Source organism: Tachysurus vachellii, chromosome 8 (assembly GCF_030014155.1).
Source record: "Tachysurus vachellii isolate PV-2020 chromosome 8, HZAU_Pvac_v1, whole genome shotgun sequence".
NCBI lineage: Eukaryota > Metazoa > Chordata > Actinopteri > Siluriformes > Bagridae > Tachysurus > Tachysurus vachellii.
The window spans coordinates 7,760,799-7,780,627 of record NC_083467.1 but is presented as its reverse complement, the minus strand read 5'-3'; the positions used below and the strand labels follow the sequence as shown (position 1 = coordinate 7,780,627).

At 35.7% G+C, this 19,829-nt stretch overlaps 1 protein-coding gene and 1 long non-coding RNA gene across 3 annotated transcripts; one reads left to right on the top strand and one right to left on the bottom strand.

Moving 5' to 3' along the window:
* The first annotated feature begins 1,469 nt into the window (after positions 1-1,469).
* LOC132849981 (uncharacterized) lies at positions 1,470-7,103 on the top strand. Of its 2 annotated transcripts, XR_009648950.1 has the most exons (3): positions 1,470-1,861; positions 4,057-4,183; positions 4,284-7,103. It is a non-coding gene; the product is annotated as an uncharacterized LOC132849981 (long non-coding RNA). The 2 variants fall into 2 exon arrangements; XR_009648949.1 differs by lacking the exon at positions 1,470-1,861 and having other exon boundaries at positions 3,081-4,183.
* A 1,422-nt stretch (positions 7,104-8,525) lies between these two features.
* LOC132849976 (MORC family CW-type zinc finger protein 3-like) lies at positions 8,526-19,535 on the bottom strand. The gene is made up of 16 exons (XM_060876027.1): positions 19,448-19,535; positions 18,350-18,422; positions 17,569-17,704; positions 17,198-17,421; positions 15,503-15,656; positions 15,119-15,266; positions 13,173-13,270; positions 12,048-12,152; positions 11,177-11,305; positions 10,985-11,059; positions 10,849-10,888; positions 10,525-10,600; positions 10,390-10,444; positions 9,966-10,311; positions 9,504-9,787; positions 8,526-9,052 (listed from the first exon to the last, which is right to left on the bottom strand). Exons 1-16 carry the CDS (start codon positions 19,484-19,486, stop codon positions 8,893-8,895), a joined length of 2,142 nt encoding a protein of 713 aa, XP_060732010.1. The 5' UTR covers positions 19,487-19,535; the 3' UTR covers positions 8,526-8,892.
* Positions 19,536-19,829: the final 294 nt, after the last annotated feature.

Below are 19,829 nucleotides of genomic sequence, written 5' to 3'. Positions count from 1 at the left end.
CAATAGAGAGCACGTATATACCAGATAATTTAAACATTTTTTTAAAGTTTAACATTTAAACTTTATCCTTTGTATCATTCATTTTGTTATTATTGCATAAACCCTCAATCTCATAGACTTTAATAAAGAAAAAGTACTTCTTAACCGATTGCACAATTATCTGACCTGGAATAATCGATTGTATACTCGTTTACTAAAATAATCTATAGCTGCAGCCCAAATACATACATACAAACAAACATACAAACATACATGGATGGACACTTAAAGAAGCTGAGAGAAGTAACTGGTGGAAATATATGTTTAAAGCACTTTAAAATACATACATTTACATTTACAATATATAAACCAACAAATATTTTGAAATGCTTTATTTATTTATTTCTAAACTATTATCATTGTTTTATCTATTTCACTTAATACTTTGCATGCAGAATTTTTTCAAAAACAAATGTAATGAAATTCATGTACATGTAAATGTCATCCAACAGCCCTGTAGCAGTTGTCCAATAGTGCAATTCAAATAATGTTATTTCTCTTATTTATCATTTAATTAACTTTTTATCTTGACTGAAATATCTATCTTGCCACAGTGATGTCATGGTGCTGAGGTGCTCACCTGTTAAATTTAATTAAGTTTTAAGTTTTAAACATACAACAAACACAATTTTGACTTTAATTTCATATGAATTATTTTCAACATTTATTTATTTATTTAAAAGTCTACATTGTTTACAAAGCCTCTGAGAAGATTTTATTCCACAACACTGGTTAGAGTTGTGTCTAGTTATACTTATGTCATGTATCTATAGTATATAGCTTGTTGATAGAAATTGTAGAGGTAGTGGAGTACCTTCCATACCACATGCATCTGGTTATCCTTATGTGACAACCTCATCCAATTCAATAAAGAAACAAAGTGAAATTAATGCAACAAAAAGAGAAAAACGGAATAGAAGACAACAAAGACAGAAAGCAAGGAAGAAGGAAGCTATGGAAAATAAACTAGAGGAAATAGGGAAACTGTTGAATGAAATAAAGAAATTGAATGTATCTGATTAAATTGTGAAGAAGAGATCCAGAAGGAAGCTGGTTCAACAAAAGGAGTAACAGACACTGCACCTAGACAGTTGGATAAAGACCCATTTTTGCTTAAAGATGATTATAGAATTGCTATAAGTTTTATTTTCCATTTTAAAGAATGATGTTTTCTTTACCTTTTATATGAACTTATGCAATCTTTTGTATGCTCAAGAAATGATATAATGTTCAGCAGCATGTTTAAATGTCAAGACAGTGAGTGACATTGAAAGGTTGATCTGATACCACAAGGTTCTTTATATGTAACTACAGCTTAAGCACACACAGTAAGCAACTGCAAATATGTTTGAGAAGCCTGACAGGATGTTGTTGAGAAACATTATGATGTGGAGAAGCATGACAGGATGTTGTTGGAAACATAATGTTGTCGAGAAGCATAATGCCGTTAAGAATCATACTAATAAATGGTATAAAAAGGGTTTTGGGACCAGTTATTAGTATGCATTCAACTTGAGGCAAGCTTAGTGTGTTATACTCAGTTATTGCTAATAGTGGGTGCATCAGAGAACAAACGCAGGCTTACACTTGGAGAGTGTTTCTTGGTTTGTTATTATCTTTGCATTTTAATTACTTTTACTTATTCTAATACTGTTTGATTATTTGAAGGAAACAAGGCCCCCATTGTGAGGACCCTGAAAAGACAAGAAGGTCTAAGTCTGACTCCTTCATTTAAAGATTCAAACAATAGATTAGGTAGAAGAACTTGAAGAGGATCCTTTGTTAGAAGACCAAGGGACTTCAAAGGACACCTGTGTTCAAGGTAAGACCAACTCTGATGAATGATCTTGTGTTTTCAAAACTAACCTGTGCAATCTAGGACACATTACTTAGTGGGATTGTGGAAGGGTTTCCTACGCAATCCGAAAACAAGTGTCACTAAGGGACACGTACGTCAGTATAAATGACATTATAAAGAGACTCCTTCCTTGGGGTTCACTACAAAGGATTCTAAATGGACATTCAGTTATCGTGTACAGCTCTATGCTCCGTCTGTGTAGATTTCTGCACAGAGCTTAAAGCCTACAGAGCTACACTTTCTGTTTCATTTCTTACAGAAGGTCCCAACATGTCCCTAGTTCTAACTGAGATCATAGACAACCTTAATTCAAAACATTATTATTTAAAATCTTGAATATCTGGATTGGGTAAGTTAAATTATGAATAGAAATTCAATATTAAAATAAAGGTTTTCTAGGAAGAGTAGCAGACAACAAATCTGATGAGATCTGAAAATAACCAAATCACATTAATTTTTGTGTCTCACTACATTTTACAGGAACTCTACTAGAGTGGAAAAAAAAATAAGAGAAACTAAGAGTTATACGACACAACACATTTAATTTTAAGCCCGTTTTCATACTGCATTCTGAATTGCAAATATTTTATTTAGGCTATACAGATGTCTATTTATCTATACATACAGTAGATGTACATATCAGTTGAGTTCATAAATGCACCCATATATGTTAAAAAAAAGTACAAAATACAAAGTAAAGGAAAGGTTAAAATATTTCAATGGTTAATTTTTATATAAAATGGTATAAAATGTATATGATGTTTATCCATTATATAAAGCAATAAAGATTTGCTTGTGTTCTGTAGAATTCTTCCAGCAAATTCAATGAAATGAGCATGTGCTTGTATTAATCACTACCTGAATCTCAACTTTCACATTCACATATCAGGTTGTGTAAAAGTCTTTTTTAATCATCTATGCATAATTTGATCTAGGATCCAGCTCATTCACTATTTCAGGCTGCTTCTGCTTAAGGATTTTATAGAATTCTGCTTTCACAGCGTTTCCACCTGAGTCAAGACAACTGTACAGTATCCCCAATTTTTCTGTGATGTTGTTGCATCCTTGATATTATTATACAGCTCATTTCTGATGAGGTTCTTGGTAAGTAGAGTGTCTGCTTTTTCCAATACCGGAAGAACTCTCTGTATGAGTGTGTATATACAAATTCAGCACCTAAAATAGATATAAACATTAAATTATAATAATTTACACTGCATGAAGCTTTCTACTAAATTAATCATAGGCACATTTTATTTGGAAAAAAAATTGTCAAAAAATAACAGTTTTTAAAAAATGTTTCATAAGAATGTTTCAAGATCAGAAGTTCTTTCAGATTTGATTTGTTTTGAAAAGTAGTGTTCAGTGAAGCAAAAGTTATATCTAATTTACACACTGATCTGCTGGAAAATAGCACAAAAAAGCTCGGTGTGAAATATTTACCTTTATCTGCTGGACCTGCTTCTTTACTCTCAGCTGAAAGAGAAAGATAGAAATAAATATTCAGTGCAAAAATAATTTAATGAGTCTTCAAGCAGTATTCTAGTAAAATCAACCCAATACATGTGTATGAGTATCCCAGAATTTGTAAATCATTTTTAGTTGAGTGTGAACTTGCTATGACAGATTGAAAGCTATGCAAAAGCTTTGCTTTTTGGCTACCTGCAAGAAAGACCTGACGAGGTTCCCACACCTCCTGGCCGCTTTCATCCAACAGACCCAATGTGAGGTCTTCAACCTCCAACATCCAACAGACCCAATGTGAGGTCTTCATCTTCGGTATTAAGGATCACCTCAAATGTGATGTGATGGTTAGGACCATAGTCACAGCCAAATGTCTCAACCTAAGAAAAACAAAAGATAGCTAAACACACTTATTTAATGTGTCAAGAAACCTTCTTTCTCCACAAAAGGAATTGTGGTTTACCTTTGGCTGGTAAGAATAAGGCTCACAGAGTGGTCTGTATTTTTTACCAGGGGTAAACTGACATAGGGAGCTGGACTGAATGTAGGTGTTGCACTGATTTAATTTCCGTACCTATATGGTTAAGCAAAATAGTTAAAAAATATATTGAAGTGATTAAGTTTTAACTTAGCTTAAATATCTTTATATATGTGCGTATATGTGTGTATGTATGTAAAAGTTCTTGTATGTGTAGGGCTGGAGAGTCGCACTCCCGGCATCAAATCTAGGTGCCTCCGTCCACAAGATTGTCACAGCGATACACAGCAAATTGCCATGGAGACAGCCTTGATCAGGTCACAGACAGAGTCAACAATCAGCAGGTGAAATATTTATGGACCTGACTGTACAACCTCAAAAGAAATGTATGATAGTACAAATATTTATGCATGACAGGAACTATTCCTCACTGTTTTTTTGTAGGTTTTCCAGATTTAGCTTGTTCATCATCAGAATCCTCAAGCTCTTCTTCATCTGTACAACTTCTGATGTCCTGATGGAACTATGTTATCATTTACATGAGAACACAAACAAATACACATAAACAGAAATAGAAAGAGATACACAAACGCACCTGAATTGAGGGTCAGAGTTCATGTGGCAGAACCAATTTTTAGGCAGTTTTTAGCATCAACACCATCTGGAATTTTTTGCCACTTCAAACAATCATGACCTGAAAACAAAAATTGCCACAAACGGAGTCGCTTGAGGTATGCAAATGCACTTTGGACAAGCCAGCTTCATTTTGGAATAAGGTGCTGGGGAGTGATGAATCAAATATTGAGTTATTTGGTCGTAACAAGGGGTTTTAATTTGGTGGAGGTTTCATCATGCTGTGGGGCTGTGTGGCCAGTTGAGAGTCGCATGGATTCCACTCAATATCAGCAGATTCTTGGGAATAATGTTGAGGGCTCAGTCACAAAGTTGAAGTTACGCCAGGGCTTTATATTACAACAAGACAACGACCCAAAACACTGCTCAGAATTTATGCAGAGAAACAAGTACAATGTTCTGGAATGGCCATCCCAGTCCCCAGACCTGAATATCATTGAACATCTGTGAGGTGGTTTGAAGCGGGCTGTGCATGCTCGGCAACCATCAAACCTAACTGAACTGGAGATGTTTTGTTAGGAGGAATGGTCCAAAATACATTCATCCAGAATCCAGACACTCATTACAGGCTATAGGAAGTGTCTAGAGGCTGTTATTTCTGCTAAAGGAACCTCATTTCACTACTGTAATATTACTATTAAATATTAAATATTGTCCTTCAGTTATTTGATAGATCAAAATGAAATTGCTGATCCAAACACCCAAATATTTATAAATGAAAATGAAATTGTCAGGGGTTCCTAAACTTTTTCATATGACTGTATCTAACTGTATCTAATTGTTGATGAGAATATTTAACTTCAGTTAGTATCTTTAAGAGGACCTGGCAACCTACGCTTTCGACCCGAATACAAGGGAAGGAAATACCTTTCTCGTAATATAAAGGTGCCGCAAATGTTATTAAAGCAGAAGTAAATTGGTTTGCTAAAAGCCACAACTTTTTTCCCACGCTTTGAACCTTGCGGCTTAAACAATGACGCGGCTAATATATGGATTTTTCTCGATTTTTAAAATTTTTTTTTCTTCAAAAAAAAACCACATTCTGTGACGTGCTCAGTTTTTTGGCGGCATGAAGCTTTCATTAGACGAATGAAATTGCCGAACGGGTTAACTCCGACACCGAAGGAGATGACATCAGTGGTTTCAGTGCACAGGAGGAAAATAGTGACCAATGACTTTCTTAGTGGGCTACTGTTTACTGCAAATGTTTTATTTTTTGTTACAAGCCGTGTTTCGTTAAAGCCTATTTATTTTTGTTACAAGCCGTGTTTCATTAAAGCCTATTTATTTTTGTGACGTGTGACATTAGCAGAAAGCGGTTTTAACATTGACATGGAGGATAAAAACAAAGAAAAGAAAACAAAGAAAGCGAAGAAATGCTTACGATAAGGCAAGAAGTACCCGCCCCTTTCTGCTCATTGGCTACACGTTTGTTTTGATTTTTGTTTTGATTTTTAGTTTGTCGTTCCGACTCAGTTTTCTGAAGCATACCTTCAGGGGCGGTTCTAGAGGCGGGGCCACAGGGGCCCTGGCCCCTGCTAAAATCTGATTGGCCCCTGATTGGCCCCCGTTCCATGAATCGTCGATGAGAAGAGCAACCGGAGAATATTTCACAATGATCACAGATGCAATTCCACCCCAAACAATTCGCGGCACTAGCGGCAGTAATGTGTCGATGCAACTTGGGAGAAGCATTGAATCCCGACGGGCCAGGTCATTAGATTTGGATGAATTTGTCAGGCGTTTCAGCTCCAAGCATAGCAATTGGAGAATTCTTCTTTTTTGAGGTGTATGTGTGTATAGGTGTGTGTATGTGTGAATGAGCAAGTGACAGAAATTGAGTGAGAGAAAGATAAAGAGAGAGAGAGATGTTTAAGCTGGAAGGTGCAAGTTGTTGCTCCTACAGTATGTTAATGTTGGTTTGCATGTTCAATATTGTTTATCTCATCAAAAAAGGGCTTAAATTGCAATTTGTTTTTCTGACAATATGTGAAAAAGATGAGAAATATGAAACAAATGTTTAGGTAAATATATCCACACTGTAAATTGTATTGTATTTGGAAACAGTGTTATGGTAACATACGTACATGTTAAAATACCTCTTTGTTTTTTCTGAATTTGCTGTGCTGCACTTTACCTTTATTAGAGTGTACTGTATGAGATGTTTAAGCCGGGAGGTATAAATATATCCACACTGTAAATTGTATTGTATTTGATTAATTAATCGCTGTGCTGTACTTTAGTGTGTGTGTCATGGTTGAAGCGCCTGCCTCGTCCTCCGATCGCCACCAGAGGGAACCTTCTCCTGAGTATTAGTAGTTATCGGACTACATTTCCCATAATCCGCTTACCGGGACTGATTACACCGCTACCTGCTTCCAATCACCCATTTCCTACTTAAGCTGATTTGTCATGGCTATCAGTCTGAGTGTTTCCTGTTCTGTGATTTTCCCGGTTTGTTACTTTGTTTTGTATTCCTGTCTTCCGATTGTTTGCCGCCTGTCTTGACCCGCTGCCTGTTATCTTGACCACCATTACTGCCTTCTCTAAATTGATGTGTTTGCCGACATTGACCCTTGCCTGTTGTACCGCGAGAGTTGTAATAAAGTTAATGGATCCTCAGACGCTTCATTACTGTGTGTGTGTGTTGCATTGTGTCCTTTATGCACAGTATAAATAAATGAAACAAATCATTAAGAAATTTACTGGCTCATAATTTTTTATTAGAGCGTTTGAAAAAGGAATGACTGCCGAAATGTATTTGCACCGTGCTGAATAAATTATTGTGTGTGCTTGAATGTAATTTTTCACGTCCCCCACAAAATGGTTTGTCACAAGTGCTGAAATACAGGATACAATGTGAAAAAAATACTGTACTTGTTCAGTATTTATGTATGGTGTCATATATATATTCATTTACAGAGCTTGCGTTTGAAAAAATGCCAACAATCTGCACTCACATATTATTGCTCTTTATTTTTGATATTTGTAAATCAGAGCCTTAACATTTCAGGACATCAATGTATTTTTACTATATGTAAAAAGTCCCATTTGCTGTTCTAATAAGCTCAATTCTTGTGGAAGGCTTTACACTAGATCTTAGTGTGGGGTTGTGGGTATTTGTGATCATTCATCTAAAGGGCAATAGCTGCTGATCTTGGTTGTGGAGTTCTGTGGTGCAAGATGTAAACCATGTTAAATGAAACTGTAATGCTGCAGCATACTAAGACATTCTTGACAAATCATTGCGTTTAACTTTGAGGCAACAGTTTGGGGAAGAACCACATATGTGTTTGGGGACACTTGGGTGTCTACATAGTTTTTCTCACAGTGTAATTTTCTTGTAGTACAAACAGCAAAAGGTAGAATAGATGGCAAAATATGCTTTGTACAGACTACCATCCAAATACAATGAGATCTAAAGTTGAAAAGAAGCAACATTATTTGCACACAAAGTAAATGATTTTCACAGAACACATTAATATTTTCAGTCCTTCATAAATACCAGGTGTTAGGCCCATTAAATCTAGATTTAATTTTAACTCCATTATCACCAACAATGGCGATTTCCCACGTTATCTGTTTAAATCCAGACTGTAAACTTGTTGTACCCTTTGTCAGTACACTTTGTTTTGCCAGACAATGTCACATGTTAATCCTAACAGAACATGTCGAGTATGAGTATACAAACCTCCAGGTCATGTGCAAGGGAACTGTTATACCCATGAAACAATGTGTTCCTTTTTAATTGCACTTCACACTTGTACAATATAGAAAAGGAAAAAAAAAATATTGTCTTAGATTGTATGACTGATCCATCTCAGCTTTAAAACCATCATAGGAAGAGTAGATGTACATTTTTGTTGTACATATTCTACTATAATATTGTGACATTGAGCTTAGCAGGGTTTTATGAATGGAGATGAGGGGTATAATTGTGTATAATTAATGGAACTCAGCTTTCTGCCACAGTGCAAGAAACACAGGGTAAAAAAGGGGGCTTAATGTATATAATGTTTTGCATGATACAAGCAAGATAACTGCACAGCAAACTATATAAACAAGTTGTCTTTATTTGTATACAATTTTAGAACAGCACTGAATGATGACAGCAGTAATTTAGGCATAGAAAGGGACATGTATTGTGGAAATTAAAAAAAGAGAAAAAGGAAAAAATAAAAGTATAAAAGATTTCTAAAACATGAACTGACTATGTTGTTCTAAACACTCATAATTTTTCTTACTTATATAATACATGTAAAATTGAAAATGTGCTTTAAATATTAAGATATTTTTAAGTTTAACATAATGGAAACAGTAAAAACTAATAAAATATTACGGACATGCTTGTAGTTCTTTTTTGCATTATCCAAACCAAATGATTTATAAAAGTTTGCAGTCTTCTGGGTCACCACTGTTTCTATGTAGAGGCTGCCTCTGTCATAGAGATTTGATTGATAACCTGATTGAGCATCTCATCAATGTCTTCAGAATCATGGTTTACTTGCTGAAGGTCCAGAGCAGGGACTAAGGTGGCCAGGAGACGTCCCACACTTTCTCTGAGTTCTCTTAATCTGAGGCTAAAAAGAAGAGAGACTCTATTTGAGTTATTGTCTCAAACGGCAGATAATCAACAGTATGTTATCATGTGAACTGTACAAAATGTATCATGTAAAAATACACTATTTAAAATGTGGCCAATGCACTACAGACAAAATCTAACCCACCGACCAGATATAGATGCATAGGAAAGTCTTGCTTAATTGCTTCAGTACAATGATGTTCAGCTGTGCTGTGCTGAAAATCATTGCACAAGTGTTTTCTAATTTCAGAAGGGTTTCCATTTTCAGAAGGGTTTTCTAATTTCAGAGGGGTTTTCTAATGACTAATTCTTCTAAAATAAATTAAGACACAGAGGTAATGATTGCTTAAATAATATTTCATTAAAAATCTGTCTAGTTGAACAAGACATCAGTTTAACTCATTATCTGTATTTTTCTTGTTTGCATATTACTAGAATAGAGATCTTACCTGCATAACTGTGTGTTATTGTTTTCTTGTCCACTTCCTCTTCTGTCCTCATTCTCATGCATCTGTGTCCCAAATTGCAAATCTATTCCTCTTCTTAGGTTGGAGGCTTCTGTTGATGTTGTTGCACTTTCTTCTGTGGAGGAAATTTGAAAATCTGTCTGGACACTTTGATCTTCTGCACTTAACTTCACCTTTTTATTTTCTCTCTTTATGTCCTCTAAATCCTTCTGCAGGCTCTTACAGCAGGTTGACAGCGTGCACTTGTTAGCTTCTAGAACGTCCACCTGAGGATTTTGTACAAAGAAGGAAGGCCAGGAAGATAATTGTAATAATTTGTGAAACAAACCGACTTTGCATCAGAATTATTGCATTGTTTTTAATGAGTTCAGTAATGATTTAAGTTCCATTTTAAATGTTAACATTTACAAATGTGACTCTAGTTTCTAGCCATCATACACTCACCTTTCCCATAAGCTCTTTTTCTGCCTTTTCTTGCTCCATTAGCTTTTGTTGGAGCTGCTTTATTTCCTCCATGGCCTTCAGATACAGCACTTTGTAGTTCAATTGGTCCTCAGAACTGGTCTGTGTTATGTGATTGATTTGTTTCTGTTGCACTGCGCTGTGATCATCACTATTGTCCATTGGTGCTATTTCACTTTCTGCTTCATTAGCATCATTGCCAGAGTTGCACATGCCAGGTGAGGCCGTGGATGTTAACGCACTATCTGGTATGCTGTCCACAGAACCTTTTCTTCTAACTTTCTTTATCTCCATCGCCTCTTGACTCTGGCCTAGAGTTCTCTTCGTCCTGAAATAAAGGTGCTCAGAAGATCATGTCAATGTGAAGGTGCATGAGACAGACGGAGGGACAGAATGATCACAGTACCTTGTAGGAGTAATAATAAGAGGAGGGTCCTGAATGTGAACTGAAGGTCTGAAGCCTAAAAAAGTTAAAACATAGGTTGCAGAAAACAAACTGGTAAATAATAAATGCTTTGAAATAGATAAAATAAGTCCTTACTTGCACATGTCAGAGAAGAGGAAATTGGGGTGGAGCTGTGTGTTGTTTGGCAGGATTGAATGAGTTTAAAAGATCTCTGTTGGATCAAAACTCAGGTGGATGAAGGCAAAGGCAGACTGAACAATGTGTTTGTTTATACAAGCAGTTTCAACACTGTAACACTGTAATTATGAAGATTTGTTTTAACGCATTATAACTGTGCACATTACAAATGACAAGTAATTTCATTTAGCTATGTACATTACTATCTTGACATATGTTCAAGTCATACCATATTATAGATCTATATGACAAGCTCTATATTATGCTTAACAGCATGATCACCTGTTGCCTGTTTTTCTCCTCCTGCCACTGATTTCTCTCACTGTTTGAAAGTACATACAGATTATATATGACATCAAAAGAAATACTATATATGTTAGAAGAAATAGTTTTGCAAATAACATTACTCAGTACTCACTACTCTCTGTAGAGTGTCCCGCATCTAGGCGGTTCTTCATCAGCATTCTCCGGCTCCTCTTCGACTGTACAACTCCTGAGAATATCAGATACTTTCATGAGCAAGTACGCAGAAAGAGAGAGAGAGAGAGAGAGAGAGAGAGAGAGAGAGAGACAGAAAAAAAGGCACACACACACACACACACACACACACCTGAATTTTTCATCAGGGTTCATGTGGCAGAACCACTTTTTAGGCAGTTTTTTAGCATCAACACCATCTGGAATTTTTCGCCACTTCAAACAATCATCACACTGAACCCAGGTTTGATCTGGCTGCTTCCTGTAAAGTAAACAAAAATACACAACCTGTTCAACCAATCATAAACTAAGCACAACATGCAAATGTGGCTGAATTGTTTGGCTATGTCAGATAGGGAATTCAACTCATGAACCTGTAAAAGGTAACTTCTAATATGCAGGATTGAAGACAGCTTCTTATGCATGTTTCATATGTGCATGCAGAAATAGCAATCCCATTTCCAACCACTCCTGTAGTTATTTCTGTTTGCAGGCATCCCCTGAAATTTTATTATTATCTACCGTAGATATTTCCTCAAAATGTACAGACCCAGACCAGGATGAAATAGGTACTGGACATCAATGCGGCCTTTAATACAGTACATGATATCTGTTTATGTAGTAGGTATATTCTACAAACCTTAGATACCTGACCTGTGTCTATTTAAAACATTGTAATGGAGATGTACTGTATTCCATAAGTGACTGGTCTCTCTCTCCCATTAAACCCCCACATAATGTTTTATTGGGTTTGGTGTGTCCTGAAGCACGCTGAACCTTTAGATTATTTCTTCAAATTGATTTGCACTTTACTATCAGTATTTATATTCTATTATAGCATTTTTTTAAATATCAGAACCACTGGAATCTTTGTGACTCAATATGTCAAGGTGCAAAATCAGAAATAGATGATGCATGCATTTTCTTCAGCAAAGCAATTCCTGCATGTGTGTGTATGTGTGAGGTGTGTGTGTGTGTGTGTGTGTGTGTGCTTTTAAACTTACGCAGTATTTTCAATTGGTTCTTTGCAGTTCAGGTTTTTCTGATGTCTAAAACGAACTTCCTTCCAGTACTCCTCCAGTTTATAACCTACATTCAGCATGAGTCTCCTGTACAGGCAAAAAATAGCATTCTTTATCAACATTCTTAACTGCACTACTGTACATAAAGTATACTTAACCCAATTATATACTTATACCCAATGATCCAAAACATAATGACCACTCACAGATGAAGCAAATATTGTTGATTATCTCTTAACAAGATAAGAGATATCTCTTATCTCTTAAGGTATATCATACATTAGGTGTCCTAAGGTAAGCAAAAAACAGTTCTAGTTGGTGGTGTTTGATGGAGGGAAAATAGGCAGGAATGCAGGCCAAATCATTAATGCCAGATGATTAGGTCTGTACAGGTTTGAAATAGCAAAATTAAGAGTGCTTCTGGTCAACAGTGCTGAATACCAAATGAGTGTGGTATTCAGACAGTTCCTCGAACCAGCACTAGTGTTTTGGGCTTCCAAGGCTCATCAAAATGCAATAAAGGCTCCATTAACGATTTTCCCATCAGATCAACTGTCATAAAAGTACCAGAAAATGTAATGCTGGTCATTGAAGGAATGTGCTATATCACCTGCTGGGTTATGTGGCTTAGTTGCTACAGACTAGTCATGGTGCCCATGGTAACCCCATTAAAAGCATCACGGACATGTATATATCAGCATATATCAGACCTTGAAGAAATGGAAGACAGCTGGTCTAATAAGTCTCATTTTGTTTTACATCATGTCTATGGCCCAGAGATACACTATGGGAAGAAGACATGCTGCTGGAGAGAGAGTGATTCTCTGGGCAATGTTCTGCTAAACCTTTTGTGAATTTGATAATTCTGACACTGGTCCTCACTATTGGCCAATGTTAAATGTGTTATTTAAAATTTAATTGAATTGAACTTACAATGCTTATAGAATCTGCTGGTCATACTGGTGCCAGTTAACACAAGGCACTTTTAGAGGTCTTACAGAGCCTATGATTTTTTGGCTTGTTGATGTATTCTGTAGAGTACTACATTAAACTACATTGAGTAGATGAATAACACTTGTTATATCTGGAAATGTTAGTCAAACGCACCTGTACTCGTCTGTATCGTCAAAGTCCTGCTTGTTGTGAGTTGGTTTAAGGTGGTTACACTCTATAACCCCAATAACTCCCACTCCTGTGCTGTTAGCCTAGCAACAGAACACAATCATCAGGAAAAAATGCAAAACCCAAGAAATAAATCTGACTACATCAACTATACGACATCTATTTTCTTACATGATAAAGATTTGTAATTATAAGGGGCATATTGGAGTACATATCCTTATCAAAATTATTTGTAATCTCTAGTATATTATCTTGTAGTATGTCTAAATAGCTGACAGCACTTTTTAACAAACAAATGGCTCCCAATTAATTTTTAAATATCCAGATTAGTTCACAATTGTGGATGTAATTGTCCTAACATCAATGCCCTACCTTTGATGAAAAAAAAGCAAACAAAAAATTATATGGATTCTTTATGGATATGTCATGTTATGGATGCTGATGTGGTGACACAGTCGGTCGCATTGCAATTTTACAGCTGTTTCAATCCAGAGCTTGGGTTATATCTATCTATCTATCTATCTATCTATCTATCTATCTATCTATCTATCTATCTATCTATCTATCTATCTATCTATCTATCTATCTATCTATCCATCCATCCATCCATCCATTCATCCATCCATCCTTCCATCCATCCATCTAATAATCTTGACTCTCCCAGTAAGGCTTTGCCCTGGATTATGGAATGTGGCTTTGGAGATTTGCCCATTAAGCAACAAGTGAGCTTGTTGAGGGAGAAGGCATTGGGTGCAATCAGTGTTCCAATTCAAAGTGTTCCAAAGGGTGTTCAGGGCTCTGTTTAGGCCATTTAAGATTGTGTACTCTAACCCTTGCAAACCAAATGTTTATAGATTTGTGAACTGTCATGCTAGGAAAATGTTTTTGCCCCATCGTTTCAGTGAAGAGAAATCTTAAACTGAACTGAACTGTACTGAGCACAATACACACACACACACACACACACACACACACACACACACACACACACACACACACACACACACACACACACACACACACACACACTTTTGTCCTGCACTATTTGCACCAGGCTGCACAGATGCACTTTATGTGGCTAGGACTACTTACTATGTCCTTAGCTCTGACTTTGTTTTATGGTAAGCAACAGCTGTATATGGGTGAAATGATAATAAAGTCTTCTAGTCTTCTCACACTATTTTTCTTTTTCTATGCCCATTGTTTGCCTTTTTTCTCTTTTTTTGGTAAATTCATTCAGATTAAAAAAAGTGCATAAAAGGCATACAGCTTATAATGAATAAAGATAAAATGTATACAAACTATTTGATCCTCACCCTGCGCTGACAGGCGACACGCTCATAGGCTTTGATGAGTCGGTTTTTGTTGTACATCATGATGCCATAATGATCCTTGCTCTTTGCATTGTAGCCAAAGGTGATTGTTATTTTCTCTTTCTAAGACAAAAGCTTAAGGATCATGACATTAAACATTTCTTGAACCATTAATTCTAATTAATAATTTATAGGTTTACTTTTTTAATATTTGCATTACGATACGTGATTTCAAGGTTTGTATGTGTTCTTTAAGACTTTTGCTAGACTTTTAGTGACAAACTGAGTTTCTGTCCTTGGATGATAATCTGCATTCTTGGCTTCAGGTACAGGATACTGCTGTATGCCTGGCTCAAGAGAAAAAGACAACTACTGACTACTTAAGCAGTGGTTAAAAGATTTTAAAATCTCAGAAAATCTGTCTGCTGACAAAGCTGGCTGCCACATCTGCATCCACCACAGACCCAGGACATTTATGTAGACTGAATATCACAAATGGTTTTCTTTGTGCAATTAGAAACACTGTGGTTTTCCCCCACCCCCTTTTTGTTGATTATCTCTTAATTTGATTTGATTGAGGAACTGATGTTTTTGAATCAGTCATTACAAAGTTCTCACCCGCAGTGAATATTCACTCTCAGGAACTGACATGCATGTCTGATTTTGTTGTTTTTTTGGCTCTCTGGTGCTCTCGTACACATCAATAGGGATCCGGATGTCGTAGGGGTCCTTCATGAAATCAAATTCTAATTCTCCTGAAGATGTTCTGCAGACGAATAGTTAAAAAAATAATAAGGAAGAAGAAAAAAAAACATTTGTACAAGCAAACCATTTCCAGTGTTTGTTATAAACCATTGTTCTGTTGCACCTATAATTGAATCAATTTAAATTAAACCACCTAAATCTAGAACAGACCTCGAAATTACAATTAAATGTGATACAAATGTCATTTAAACAGTGTACTTATTTAAAACAACATTATTTAACTCTGTGCATGTTCACCTGCGTAAGTTCCAGATGATGATTCTGGTTCCACTTGCGTGGACGCTTAACCCCTCGATAACACTGAACTCAGAGAGTAGTTCTTCCTTTGTGTTAAAGAGTGAATATTCCAGGATATGTTGAAGACAGTCTGCATGCTCTGGATGAGCACTGAGTGAGCCACAATGTTAAGGAACAAACTGCACAGAAGACTTTTCAAATATTCAGAAAAGATTTGTTTACCTTTCTGTCACATTACTCACTTTTATTACAACACAAATTTTGTGATAGTTTCACTGTACTTACTATACAATATGTTTAACAAATCAGGGGTATTATGGTAGTTTAAGTAGATATATAGTTTAAGTAAAGTATTTCTGCACATGCAATATAGAACATTCGGTTATTACACTGGTCAGTGCTGCTTTTGTGTATTGTCTTTTGTGTAATGCCTTGTATTGTTTGTTTGCACTGTGTTTTGTCCTGCACTGTCCTTTTGTCTTTTTTCTTGCACTGTTTGCACCAGGTTGCACAGATGCACTTTATGTGTCTAGGACTAACTTACTTACGTCCTTAGCTCTGTCTTTGTTCTATGTAACAGCATGGTCTTGGAGAAACATTGTCTCATTTCACTGTGTACTGCAACTGCTATATAGTTTTGAAATGACAATAAAAGCTTCTTGACTTGACTTGATATATGTATATATATATATATATATATATATATATATATATATATATATATATATATATATATATCTGTTCTATGCAAGTCAAGTCAAGAAGCTTTTATTGTTATTTCAACCATATATAGCTGTTGCAGTACATAGTGAAATGAGACAACGTTTCTCCAGGATCAAGGTGCTACATAAAACAAAGACAGGGCTAGGACTTAAGTTAGTCCTAGCCACATAAAGTGCAACTGTGCAATCTGGTGCAAACAGTGCAGGACAAGACAAACAAGACAGACAAGACAGTGCAGAACAAAAGACAGTGCAGACAAAAAGTTACAATACACAAAATACAAAAAAGACAATACACAAAAGACAGTATACCGACCGACCAGTGTAAATACTGTATGAAAATACTGTATGTTCAGACAATATTGCTTGCAGTAATATTAGAATGAACACAGTTTCTTAGCAGCAGGTCCCTGAGATTGTATAAGAGTGTATAAGATTGTGCAAAAACAGCAACAACTGAAATATTGTACAGTATGTGCCAAATGACTGAAATGTTATACAGAGTGTGCAAAGAGCATGTAAACAGTTTGTAAACATTAAGCATGTAAACAGTCTGATGAATGTAAGCATGTAAACAGTTTGATGAATGTAAGCAGCATGTAAACAAGTTGATGGATGTATATTAGAAGTGTGTGTATTTGGTGTAAGTCAGTGCAGTCCATACAGATGAAGTGCGCACTGTTGATGATGTGAATACTGTTATAGGACAGTGTGGACCCTGATGCAGAGTGAGACATGCCTTGGGGCATGCACATGATCACCAATAGGTGGAGTGGCTATAATTGGGGTAGGCACAGCTATGAAGCAGTATCAGCAATAAAATCTTCTATGTTTGAGGATGCAGACAATGTAGCAGTATAAATTTGTGTTTTGTTTTTCTTTTTCATCTCCTGAAGTTCTAAAAATCCTTTAGAAGTGTCAAGTTAAGTGCTTCATCTAGCCATCTATTTCTCTGTTGCTAGGTAAAGGATATCAGTCTGGCCAGTTTTGGTGAACATGACAATAGGCACTATGATATTCTGTGCTCCTATCGCTTTGAGGTATGTTTGTGACAGAAAACCCACACACATGGAGTTGGCTTTCTTTGAGAACACGATGGCATCCTTCCCCAAGCGCATGGAGCCAGACTTAAAGCCGTTACCATAAAGACCAACTGGAACATGGCCTTTTACTGTCTGCTTATCACTGAAGCCAAAACTGAGAGAGAGAGAGAGAGAGAGAGAGAGAGAGAGAGAGAGAGAGAGAGAGAGAGAGAGAGAGAGAGAGAGAGAAGAAAGAAAAATACTGATGCTTATGCTATTTCTGCTCTGAAAAATAATGCAGTCTTCATAAATGCAGCCGTACCTGAGCATTTTGTGCATTTTGTCATAGTCTATGCCTTTTCCATTATCCATAAAGATGAGGCAGTCCTCTTGGTCTTTGACTGCTGTTTTATTTATCCACAGTTGTTTAGCATTGGCATCTGGGTCATAAGCATTGTCTGTGCATAGAGAAATATTTTATTGACTCAGCCTATCTGCTAAACTGCTTTTGACCTCACCTATATTGCCCTGGATGGCCACCAAATTCATCCATAATTTCTCTCCATAATGTGGCCTCTTTTTAGGATATGTTGGCAAATACATTTTTCTTTTTTTGCCTCTTTGTACGCAAATCGACTTATAGCTTTTTGACTGCAATTTACATTTGCCTGCAAAATGTGTTCTCTTGATGTATAATTAAGTATACATTCTTAGTCAGCTCTGAAAGCACAATATAAACCTTGAAAAATAAATGTCCATTAATTAATAGTAGTAGTAACCACATTGTTTTGGTTATAGTAGTAACAGATCTATACCCAGATCTGTATCTCATGAACATTGTCATGAGGTAAAAATATACCATGGAACAGATGGTATATTAGGACACTAGAGCTGGACACTAGAGGACACTAGAGCTGCAGGTTAGATAAAATGGGGAGAATTTTAATTTTGTACAGGGTATTTTAACTTATTTTAACTAGAACGGGATAGAACGGGATAGACAGACAACAGACCATTTCTCACTCAGTATGGAAGATAATCAGGTTCTGTAATCAGTTGGATAAGGGAAAGATGAAAGAATAGAATGAGCAGTTTTGACTCACCAATTAGTTCTGCTATAGCACTGAATGGCCAGGTGTGGCTAGTGGAGTTTGTGTGCAGGAACTGTGGACTAAGCTTGAGGAGAAAAACAATATGATACTGAAGCACCATGACTTACTGTATGACAATGCTATAAAGATGAATAGAAAATTTATATTTTAATGCTTGCTTATCACTTTTGCCATGAAAGAGCAATTAATAGCACATATGGAAATCATAACCTTCTTTTTTCAAGATTTTATTTATGTTTTTTGCAAAATCACACAATTGTGAAAAATATAGACTTGTATTAGAAGCAATTTTCTTCTAAAGGAGAAAAACCTGCTCAGTTGTACTTTTTAAAGCAAACTTTGTATCTCATACATATTGTCACACACTATGACTAAAAAACAAACAAAAACAAAACAAAACAAAACAAACAAAAAAAATACCTTTTTAGTTTTAGTTTAAAATGGACTAGTGCGTAGTTACATTGCAAACATATAATTGTAAACATATTGTTTCTAGACATTAACAGCCTAACACAACTACTACTGAGTTTTTCTGACTGTGGACAGTAATGATGAAATGAAAGTGAAAGATATGCTTCACAAAATGATGTAATATTCTTCAGGTAATATTGTATCAGGTTTTAAGTCACACAATTCAACTTAAAGCATAAAATAAACACATAATTGAATAAAATAAACATTATTTATTATTAATTAACTCAATAACTCTGAAGACGTTGCTGAAGTTCTCACATCTTAAATTACATGTGCATGGCTGTGAAGTAACTATCTATAGCCATAAAATTACAGATGTGACTTTATTCTTATTTGAATTTTTCCATGATCTATTGTTACAGTATTCAGAAAAAGCTGGTTATATTTTTATCTAGTTATAGTCTGTGAGTACACTGTAAAACATGTTTGCCCCATTAAGGTATGTGAAATTATTGTTTATTTTTAACTCCAATTATCATGACAGGTTTTAAATATTTAAATCAAGATTATAAATTTTAAAAGTAAGTAATCCATTTTCTTGACTACTTTTGAGTTAAAAAAAGGTTTGTTGAGTTTACATGAATTTTTAAATTTCTTACTGTATTGTCTACTTACCAAGCATAAAGGTATTCTAGGATTTGTTGGTGTTGCCATCTTTATGTAAATCTGTGGTCTATAGTTCTGAAGAAAGCTTTGTAGAAAGAAGCAGGATGCTTTTCTGTTTTGAAATACAGGACAGCTTGACTTTTATACGGGCTTTGGTGAAACTCCTCCCCTTATGACTTGCTACAGAACATGCTAATTCCTCATTCAGTGATTGGATTGTTTTTGTGTTGTTTTTTTTTCATTTATTTGTTGCATACAGTGTTATCTGCCAGTTTGTGTAGATTTGAATTTATTGTAGCCTTCAATCAGATCTATGACTACTACATATTTTACCTCAGGATGTAGTTTCTAATGTCTGGTTCACAGGTTCTTCAGAGTTCATATTGCTACT

Excerpts from the sequence above, each read along its gene's own strand:
- LOC132849976 (XM_060876027.1), bottom strand. The coding sequence starts at position 19,486 with ATGGCAACACCAACAAATCCTAGAATACCTTTATGCTTG. Across the intron at positions 17,422-17,568 it reads AAAATGCACAAAATGCTCAG|TTTTGGCTTCAGTGATAAGC; the intron begins GTACGGCTGCAT and ends TCTCTCTCTCAG. Across the intron at positions 9,788-9,965 it reads AAAAAGAGCTTATGGGAAAG|GTGGACGTTCTAGAAGCTAA; the intron begins GTGAGTGTATGA and ends CAAAATCCTCAG.